The sequence below is a fragment of the Antechinus flavipes genome, chromosome 3 (assembly GCF_016432865.1).
Source record: "Antechinus flavipes isolate AdamAnt ecotype Samford, QLD, Australia chromosome 3, AdamAnt_v2, whole genome shotgun sequence".
Lineage (NCBI taxonomy): Eukaryota > Metazoa > Chordata > Mammalia > Dasyuromorphia > Dasyuridae > Antechinus > Antechinus flavipes.
The window spans coordinates 245,711,305-245,722,345 of NC_067400.1; the positions used below are offsets into that span (position 1 = coordinate 245,711,305).

Sequence of the window (11,041 nt, forward strand, 5' to 3'; positions counted from 1 at the left end):
TTTTCTATTATCCATATTCATAAAGTCCTTCAATGGAATGACTGATGAAGAAGTAACTATATTAAAATGAAAAACAGCATGGTACATAAATGTCATATATGTCCTGAAAATCTCATTTTACTTTGTTGAGTGGATAATTTATGTATCAGTTATTGTCTAACTGATATCAACAAATACAGTTACTCTAATGTGGAGTCAATAACATATGACTATTTACTGCAAACTTTATATGGTAGTATGTGTATGTTCTTCCTCTTCCCACCCTTTTCACCTCTAGGACATAGACACAATCACTTTTTTAGGAAAGTTAATATAACTAAAATGATTCACTTGATGCACAACAAGGAAAAGAAAACTAAAATCAACCCTCTGTATATACTACCCTCTGTATATACTTAATGATCACATTTTTTTCCCATTCTCATTGCTCTATCAATCAATATTTCTCTTTCATATAACTCAATCTTTTTCTTCATTATCCCCTTCCATTCACCCTATAAACATACTTATATCTACTATATTCTAAAAAGTAAATGAATAAAACTTTTCCTTTATGACTATGCATCTCCCTCAAAACTAGCAGTCTCTTGCTTTCCATTGAGAGCCAAACTTTGAAACAGTCTACACTTGCTATTTCCACTTCCAAATGACTTATTCGCTACTGAACTCTTGTAGTCTGGTTGTTATCACAATTTTTCTGAAAGAATTTTCTCCAAAATCATTAATGATTTTCTTTTTTATTACCCAAACCAATATCTTTTTCCCCCTGATTACATGCTTCTTTATCTTTTGAAGCCTCCAATATAATCTCTTATTTTTGATGGCAACTTCAATGCAACATTTTACTTTTAGAGTTTGACAAATTTATATATGAACTTATACACATTGTTGATTAACAATGAAGTCTAAATCAAAGACACTGAATATATACATTGATACATGTTTCGGATCTTCTTTAAGTAAATAACTAATGATGTTAAATGATCTTGTATATTGAACATCAGAAATTATCATCATTTTATATTACTTTCTTAACTTTTATAGCACTATTATAATTGAATATTGCTACAAAAACAATAATGAGTAGTGAGTATGTTAAAATAATTGTATTCCACTCATGTACTATTGAATACAATAGGCAGAATTACAATGAAGAGTATTCATTGACCTCTCAACATCTTAACACGTTAAGCCTTTTAACATCAAACTTCACCTCTGAGAAGATGCTGCATTGCAATGGTGTGGACTTTTCTTATGATGGATCATAATTTTCTAACTGATCCATGTCTTTGGTCTTTTCTACTTCTTTTCTTTCAAACAATAACTTTTCTAATAAAATAGTTTATTTGATGAAAGAAAGTTATCCTCCAGGAAATTTTCCTTAAATTCAGATATTAAATTACCTTCATTCATGCCTTCATTCAGCACACATTTGATCTCTCTGTTTGACAATCTAAATTAGATAAAAAATGATGACTGCAGTTCTATTTTCCAGACTTGATGTTGCTGTCGGAAAGCCATTCAGTATTTCAAGCAACTAGATATTTATACACATTAAATTATGTAAAAAAGCATTTATTGTGCAAATAAAATATTTCCCTCATTCAAAACAAAAATATCTTCAGGCTCTAATGCGATCTCTTGATCATCTTCACCTTGGAATATGAATAACATTAAATATCTTGCATATTGAACATTAGAAATCTTCTGATCATCATTTATTAAAAGCATATCATTTATTATGTGTCAGACACTATTGGGAACACAAAAAGATGCAAAGGAGAATCCTTGCCCTCTAGAAGCTTACAATCTAATGGAAGATATAATAAGCAAACAAACATGTACAAAAAGTTATATATGTGATAAATAGGAAATCATTAGAAGAGGGAAAACACTAGAATGAAATGAGGTTGGGAAAGGCTTTCCTTTCCTAAAATAATCCCCCCCTTCAAATTTCCCCCCCCAAATAAAATTTATGTTGGGACTTGAGGGAAGTCAGGAGGCAGAAATGAGACAGAAATTCCAAGCTGAGGGACTGTTAAAGAAAATGCCCATAGCCATGAGATGGAGTGTTTTATTCATGGATTAAAGGCAAGGAGGCAAATATCACTGTATCAGTGACGACATAGCAGGCAGTAAGGTTAAAGAAAGCTAGAAAACTGAGTGTGGGGGAGGAGAAATGCACATGTTTAAAATAAAAAAAGTATGGGTGTGGGTGGATTTTGAAGGACTTTAAATGCCAAACAGAGGCTTTTGTATTTAATTCTGGAGGAAGGTTATAGGGAGCCACTGGACCTGATCAGACCTGGACTTTAGGAAAATCAGTTTATTAGAAAAATGGAGGACAAATTGAAAGAAGAATGGAGGATAGATGGAAAGAAGAAGAGATTGTGCCTCCACTAGAGTGGTAGTAGTGTCAAAGGAGAGAAGGGGGCTTATCTGAGAGATATTACAGAGGTAGGAAAAAAAGAGTGTATTAAAAATATGTGTTGGGGAAAACCTTTGTTAAATCTCTTCTTTGCATATCCCTTTATAATGGGGTATGAGGAGAATGCATGATGAGAAATACCAATAGTACTGCTATGCTCCTGAATATGTTACAGCTGGCAGATAACTTATCTAACCAAGCCGTTTATTTTACACTTGTGTCAGAGGCCCTTTCCTTACACAAAAATGCTCACCAACCTTGAAAACTTCACTTCTCCAGCTTATTGCTCCCATGCCGATCTGAAAGTTTCAGTGTCTAACATCAAGGGTAATTCCTGGTTACCTTTGACTATCACATTGATCAATAAAGCTAAGCAATTTTATTTACATTTTACAGGGCACACATTTGAGGCCCAGAAAAGGAAATATGAAGGAAGACACTATCTGCATCCAGATAAAGAACTAATAAATAGAAGTATGCATAGAATGATTTTGCATGTATGTATATATCTGTGTGTATACACACACATATAGATGATAGACATACATACACACACACACACACACACACACACACACATATCTGTGTCTTACGGTAGCCACTTCTAGGGGAAGGGGAGAAGGAAAAAAAAATTTACACAATAACTTTATTACATATTTAAAAGGAATAGTAAGTTGTATTTGATGGATTTGCAATTTTATGTGCAGTCATGTTTTTTATTATACTATGTTATGGAAATGCTTGTTTTATTCCATAAATTAAAACATAAAATAAATAAAAATTTTAAAAAGAAAGAAACATTATTCATTAGCAAGGGATTCTTCCTTCAGTAACCTTCAGTAAACACAATTTATTTCATTTCCCATGGAAACAACTTTAATAATTGTCCTGTCAGGAAAGAGTATCGTGGGTGTGATTGGAACAGCTGGAGTCAGGATAAGTAAAAGTCCCTGGTCTTTAGGACTTTAGGAGAAGTGAAGGAGACAGACAAACCTCCATGAGGCTCACCACCAACTTCCCTTCTCATCCTGCTGCAAAGTGAAGCTCTCTGCCTCTCTCACCCCACCCTCTAATCCTTACCTACAATTCTCTTAACCCCAAACATTGAGCCAGCATTGACTGTGAGGAGACAATTCCAAACATATGCTAATGGAGTCATTGTCAAATAGGTAATTAGCCTTAAGTGCTTGGTTGTCTGATTCAAGTGCACCTATTCAGAGTTTCAGCCCTTTACACCACAGTGTGTACAAAAATTCTTTTGTATACTGGTCCATTTAGCCCTGGACCTCACAGAACAGTTTCAGAAACTACTGGAAGGAACTGTTGCTTCTTTCATCTTGGAAGAGTTCTTTTCTTCCCAATTCAAAGAACAATTGATTTGGGGGCAGCTTGGTGGCTCAGTGGATAGAGCACCAGCCCTGAAGTCAGGAGGACCTGAGTTCAAATGTGGCCTCAGACACTTAACACTTCCTAGCTGTGTGACCCTCGCAAGTTACTTAACCCTAATTGCCTCAGAAAAAAAAAAAAGAACAATTGATTTAAAGTTAGATTTCATGTAGACTCCTGGTGTTTTGCTACTATTTGAATCTGTTTTTCCCCCTAAGTCACAGAATAATGTGTCACCTTCTCAAGTTAGTACTTCCCTGCTGGTTCTAGTTGACTAGGGACTTACTATATACTCCTTTTTTGCACCTCTACTTACATTTTCTCTAGGTAACACATAGAGTTATCCAATTAGCTAACCTAATTATCAAATATCTAGGCAAAAGAGAAAGGAGTCATGAAACTGATGCTCCTTGGAGAAAATTGAAATCTCCTGTAAATAAAGATGTGAAAATTGAGGTATAGGGAGTTAAAGTGAGATGCCTAAGTTCATGCTATCTAGTTACATACATATCAGGTCACCTGTCTATCAATCCAGTACTGTTTGTATAACACTGTCTCAAAGTAATTTTAAACTATCATTCAGATAGTTATATACAGATGCCCAGTTCCAAAGTCATAGAAATAATAATTACTGTATTTGGTACTTGCTCTAAGTAAAATTTTTGTTAGGAAACAAAAGGATAAGGTATACTGGGTGTTGTAAACTAAAAATTCTCTATTCACAGTAGAAATATGAAAGAAATTTAAAAATAATTAATATCCCTTATTTATTAGGGAATAAATTCACCTGCTCCCCATCAATTCAAATCTTTATCTTATCTTTCCGAATATCACATACTAACTTAGCACTGAAAAACACCAAGAGGTATCTCTTACTCAATATTGCATCCTCCACTTGAATGGAATTTTAGATCCTGGAGACCATTAAAATGAATGTAGAAAATTGATCCAACATCTAACAAAAAAAACTTGTAGGACTATAAAAAGCATTTCTAAAATTATTGTGGATTGATACCTTAAGCCATTTTCTTCTTCCTATTTGGTAATGTAGTCAACCCAAATGGGTTTCTTGAAATAATTTGTGATAATTAATTTATTGAGAACAATTGGTGAGATGGTGAACTCTTCCAGTGTCACAGAATATTTACCAAAACATTATCTTTCTTACTAATTGTTCTCCTTTTTTCTCCTGTTAAGTCATTTGTCAGTCATGTCAAACTCTTCCTGACTCCATTTGGGGTTTCTTGGCAAAGATACTAGAATGGTCTGCCATTTCCTTCTCTAGCTTATTTAATATAATATATTCTTACTGAAGATAATTGATTTGGATATCTTTTTGGATTCATATATAATAAAGAGGTGGAGCTAGAACACACAGACAAAAACCCTGCCAAGATAAACATCCTGAATTACTGTGCAAACCTAGGAGTATAAATGAGGCTCTTATATTATTTTTTTTCTATATTTCTGAAGATTGCAGGCTTTGTAAGTCTACAGTTTGCAATGGATCTCAAAGGTCTTTGCTTTGTGGCATTTGCCCTAATGTTAGGGTTCTCCAGTACAGTTGGTGAATATGTTGGTTTATGTAAGTATATTCTCTCATTTTCTTTTAGTGCAGTGAAGATAGAAATAGAATTGGGAAAGTTATAAGGAATAAGGCAGGTAGGGAAACAAAACAAGGAAGGTAAGCAAAGAAGTGATGTACTATTTTTTTTTAAACAGCAAGAAAATTAGAGTGGTTCTTAATTTTAAACGTTAGATAAAAGAGCATTCCAGAGACAATTATTTTTAAATGACAATTATTTTTCTTCTAAGAAAACTTTCAATCAGTGAAATCAAGAGAAATGTTATCAGCAAACAATGTATCAACCTTTTTAGTCGGTTATTAGTGAATCTTGTAGGTTGGATATTTGAATAATGAGAAGATGTGCATAGTCAAAAATATGGGGAAATAAAGGAATGACTGAAAAGTCTCAGCAAAATACAAGTTTCATTTATTAAATCTATGTAAAAGCAAATCAAATTGCTATAAGTTGCTTGGCAAATTATTATCCAAAAATGTATTTTACATATAGTTGTTCTTTAATAGATTTATGAGAAAAACAAGTGGATGTATAACAACCATGTCTAAAAGCTTATAGTTAAGACTATTCCGTGGAACACTTTTGATATTAACACCTGTGATCCTTACAGATTTTTTCCTCTTTAATCATTTACATTGAAAGTGGATAGTAATTTAAAGACCTGTTTTATATAAGCAATGTGTCATCATAATTTAAATTTAGAGTAGTATTGAATACAAATTTCTCCAAAGAAAGAGAAAATACTTCCCAGGAAATTTAACTCAATTTTTTGCTTGGAACAGCTGGTAATCAATGTGCCATCCCAGCCAGTGAGAGAGTAGATTGTGGCTACCCTGAAGTTACTGCAGAACAATGCAATAACAGAGGGTGTTGTTTTGATTCCAGTATCCCTGAAGTACCGTGGTGCTTCAAACCTCTTCAAGAAGCAGGTAACTATTAATGGAAAATTATTACTGGGAAATAATTTATTAAACATTTACTAAATTGGAAATATTATGTTAAGTGCTAGGAATACAAAGAAAAAAGTCTAGAGAGGTGGTTCTGAAGAAGTTCCCACTTCAATTAGCAGAGAAAAGTATAAAGCAAAGTTCAGTTTCATGGCAGATGGAAAGGCCAAGAGGTGCTTAGGATCCAGTAAGCAAAGTGGCAAGGTGAATAATAAAATCCTATAGACTTTGAGGGTAAAAAGAAGCTAGACAGTCACTGATCAATGACTGTTGGGATTGTGGTAGTTAGTCTGCGTAATAAATTGGACTGGATATGGGAGGTTAATGCATCATCAACTTGGTCTAGTACCTTTAATATGGTGGAGAAAGTATTATTTATTAAACTACCAGTGTAAAAGTATAGATTCTTAGATTAGGAAGGAAATCAGAGAACAATTTTCTGAAAAAGAATGAATCTTAGAACATCCCTAACAAGTAGTCATCAAGCCTTCACTTGAAAAACCTCGATAAATAGAGGACATAGTATAACCTGAGGAAGCCCATTTCAATTTTGGGCATCTCTAATTGGAATTTTCTCCTGAAACCCAAACATCAGAGCACTTGAGATGAACTGCTACACTCTTTCATTAGCCTAATCAAGTTCCATATATTTCATCCTAGGAAGTTTTAAATCAAGCAATCATCTTCCTTTCCTTTTTATAAGTAATTTGTGCTTTTAAAAAATTACCTTCCCACTCCCTACACCCCCTGCAAATCCTTCAAGTGACAGTTAGATGGAATATATTGCCTTATTGGATGCTCTGCTTTGAAAACAAAAGATTCAGAGATTTTAAAATGTAAGTGATACTTTTGTGAACATCTGTTCCAGTGCTCCTATTTTACAGATGTGAAAAACTAAGGCTTAGAAAAGTTAAATAAATTGATTAAACTTAGTCAATCATGGGTAATGGCAAAGCCAGGAATCTGTATTTAGATACTAAATGTACAAGTTCATTTTATTGAAACTTTTGGCCCATCTCATTTTTCCTAATCAGATCCCTATTTAATTTTCTTATTCGATTATAAAGTTGATCTTGAGGAGAATCTTGATATACTGCTAGATGAATGCTACATTTCAACATTTCTTTCTGTAAAAATAAGAATAACATATATTAATATACCAGTTTATACTTACAAAATGCTGCTGCATATCTTATAAGAGGCTTACATCAACCTTGGAAAACATATCTACAAGTATTATCACTTTATTTTACAGAAGAAGAAACTGAAGCTTAGAGAGAGAAAGAATTTTGACAAGGTTAAGTCGCCAGTAAAGTTAAAGCAGAGATGAAAACTCCACAACTTTTGCCATTACACAATATTGTCTTTCATGACTTAAAGTAGATCAGTCATTTTCTCAAGGTGTCCAAATTTTCACTAAGTTATTGTCATTTCTTTCCTTAAACAGTACAGAAGAGATAGCTGCATCCTGGAAATTAGTATATGATTGGGCTCCTTGTAAATATAGCCATATTCTTTCAGGGTCATCCCTAATTTCTAACCTTCCCTTGTTGAGTATGAGCCCAAGAGTTAATATTGACAAAATTTAGTATCATTCCAAAAGTTAGGCAAAGAATCAACTTTTAATGAATTAATACTCAATTTATTATCTGCCTCTGTTGCTTTCCTATTTAAAAAAAACGAGAAGTTTCTAATTCTTGTCTATTCCATTCCAAGTGAGGGAACACAGTTGGTGGCTAATCAACATGTCAAGGAAGCAAAGTTTAATGATAAAGAGTAGGAAAAAAGGACAATTCGAGGAAATCTTATTTTAACCCTTCTTGAAGAACCTTTGTGTTTCATTCAGTGCCTAAGTTCATGTTTCAGCTACTAGTCCCATATCTCATCTAATATTCATTATCATCATTATTATTATCATTACTAGCCATATGCCATCTGTTGTCTTGCTTAGCTGTCTTATCTTGCTAAATGAGTATTCTTTAAGGTTTTTAAATGGGTATTATTCTAAGGTAGCAAATGTTATAGTTCTCAAATAACATTTGAAAAAGAAAAAGAGAAAAGACTGCTGTGCTTACCATGAATATAATTCTGAAAGTTTATTTTGGTAAGTTTGAAACTTGATAAGAAGATAGTGATAATACCACTAATTTTACTTATTCAATTTTTTTTTCAATTTTTAGAATGCACATTTTAATATGAAGATGTCTTCTCCTGGATATCATCAGACAAATCAGTAATCAAATCGTTGTACCTTGTAAAATGTTCTCAGATGATTATTGAATTTTCTAATCTAATATCAGTTTTTGATCCAGAGAACTTTAGTATAAAAGGTTTATGTTGAATTTGTAAAAAGTATGTCTTAAAGAATTAAAATGGCATACTTAGCATACAAACATTTGTTTATTACTTAGAGGCTTTCTTTCTTAAAAAGCAATTGTAGTCTTTCACACAGATTTTTAAAAGAGTTTGTGGGGATTATGCAATTGTAATTTTGAACAGAATACTACCACTGAAGTTTTATGGTAAAGACATATAGGAAAGACTTTTTTTCCTTTTTTTTTTTTTTTTTTTTTGGTTCTTTTAATTCTTGTTTTCATGTTTGTGCATTTAATATGGATTTTAATTTTGTGAATGGACTAACTCCCTTTTTGGAAGCATAGAGGAATAGAAACAATAAGTAAATCACAATAACATACTTGGACAATTGTGTCAAGATATTTTGAATATATTCACATCCATATACTTCACTTGTATGGTTAAGAAAAGAGTCAATGTCTTTGACCATTCACAGTATGTAAGACCATTAAGACCCTCCACACAGGATGACCATTACAGTAAGTAAGACCATTAAGAATATAATTTAATGTTTTCCTTTTCAAAATGGTGATTACATATATGTATATACACATGTATGTATGTTTCTTCCTATATAATATATATTTGAGGTTGGATTTCAACTTAGTTCTTCTTGATTCCAGGTCCATTACTCTACCTATTCTACCCACTGAACCATCTAACTTTTAGCCTCAAACAAGAAACCACTGAGACATAAAATGGACAATTTCAACTACATAGAACTGAAAAGTTTTTGCACAAATAAAATAAATAAATATAAAATCAGAATAAGAAATATTTTGCTGGAGAAAAAATTTTTGCAGCAAGTTTCTCTGATGTCTAAAATATATAGGGGATCAATTCAAATATATATTAAAAAGTACCATTTCTTTCAAAGGAAAGAAAAATAAACTATTAGCCACCATGTGAAAAAATGCTCATACTAATAACATGAAAAACATGGAAAAATCATATTAAGAAAACTTATTATGTTGACAAATTTTGGGAAAATAGAAAATAGTAATTGTCAAAGAAGTGATAGAATAGGTACAAGATTAATGAAAGGTTGTTAGAGCTACAAATTGATATAATAATTCTACAAAACGATTTGTAAACATACTCCACAAAGTCACTAAACTAAAAAGCAGAGGGAAAAGACTCTTATTTATAACAGTAATAGTACTTTTAGTTATAGTAAAAGAATTAGAAATTGCAAGGTGCTCATTAAAGGATTGATTAAACAAATTATGGCATATAAATGATGAAAATAATGGAAATGATGAAAGAAATGGATTAAAAGAAATCTGAGAGGACTTTTATGAACTGATGTTTCACATGAGTTTGACTAGGAGAATGCTTTATATAGTAACAATAGTAAGGAAGAGTAGCTTTGAGGGATATAAGAACTACAATTAATATATTAAAAGTAATGAATAGCCATCAATAATGAATTATCCAAAATGAATTAAATATTTTTTGGTCATGGTCAATATATATAGAAGGAGGGTATTTATTTTGGGGAGAGATAAAAGGGTAATGGTTATGCCAAAAAAAAAAAAAACAGTTTTTAAAGTATAATGAATAGAAGAGAACAAGAATAAATTTAAAAGAAAATATAGTCTTTTGAACTAATATATCCTTTACAGTATTCTTTATCTTTTTATTGTCTTTAACTGTTTCCATTAACATTTATTTTCCCCTTTCTTTATGGGAAAAAATGTTTAAAAGACACTCTTCTTAGAAAAATGCATAGTCAAGCAAAACACCCACAATGGCCATGTAAAAATATGTCTCATTGTACATTTTGAGTCTGATCACTTCATCAGGTGGTTGGTAATGATTTTCAACATTCATCTACTCTTGATGATTTCTTTGATCATCATTAGTAAGTCTTACAAAGCTGTGTTTTTTTACAATGTCATTATTGAATAAATTGTTTTCCTATTTTACTAACTGCAACTTCCATCAGACTGTAATGATTCTTATATTGTATCAAATAATAATCCCCAAATTTTTCTGAAAGTGTCCCTTTTGCTATTTCTTATGGTGTTTGATTATATTTATAGAAGAATTTGTTTCCCCAGTTGACAAGCACCTCTTTAGTTTCTAGTTCTTTGCCATTACAATAAGGAATTCTATAAATATTTTTGTATCTATGTATCCTTTTTCTCTTTGATCTCTTATGAGTATAGATTGTAATGGGAAAGGACATGAAGCAGACAGACCATCCATTTATTACTAAATTTCAGGCATGAGGTAATAAAAGGCTACACTAGGGCAATGGTAGTGTTCGAAGAGATAAGGGGGCCAACGTGAAATTCAGTAGACCTTGACAACAGATGGGATATTGTAAGAGGGCTTGC

At 32.2% G+C, this 11,041-nt stretch overlaps 1 protein-coding gene across 2 annotated transcripts; it reads left to right on the forward strand.

The window, feature by feature from the left end:
- The first annotated feature begins 5,263 nt into the window (after window positions 1-5,263).
- TFF3 (trefoil factor 3) lies at window positions 5,264-10,637 on the forward strand. Of its 2 annotated transcripts, XM_051984824.1 has the most exons (4): window positions 5,264-5,399; window positions 6,180-6,326; window positions 8,525-8,577; window positions 9,323-10,637. In XM_051984824.1, exons 1-3 carry the CDS (start codon window positions 5,318-5,320, stop codon window positions 8,536-8,538), a joined length of 243 nt encoding a protein of 80 aa, XP_051840784.1. In that variant the 5' UTR covers window positions 5,264-5,317; the 3' UTR covers window positions 8,539-8,577; window positions 9,323-10,637. The 2 variants fall into 2 exon arrangements, with proteins under 2 accessions (XP_051840784.1, XP_051840783.1); XM_051984823.1 differs by having other exon boundaries at window positions 8,525-10,637.
- Window positions 10,638-11,041: the final 404 nt, after the last annotated feature.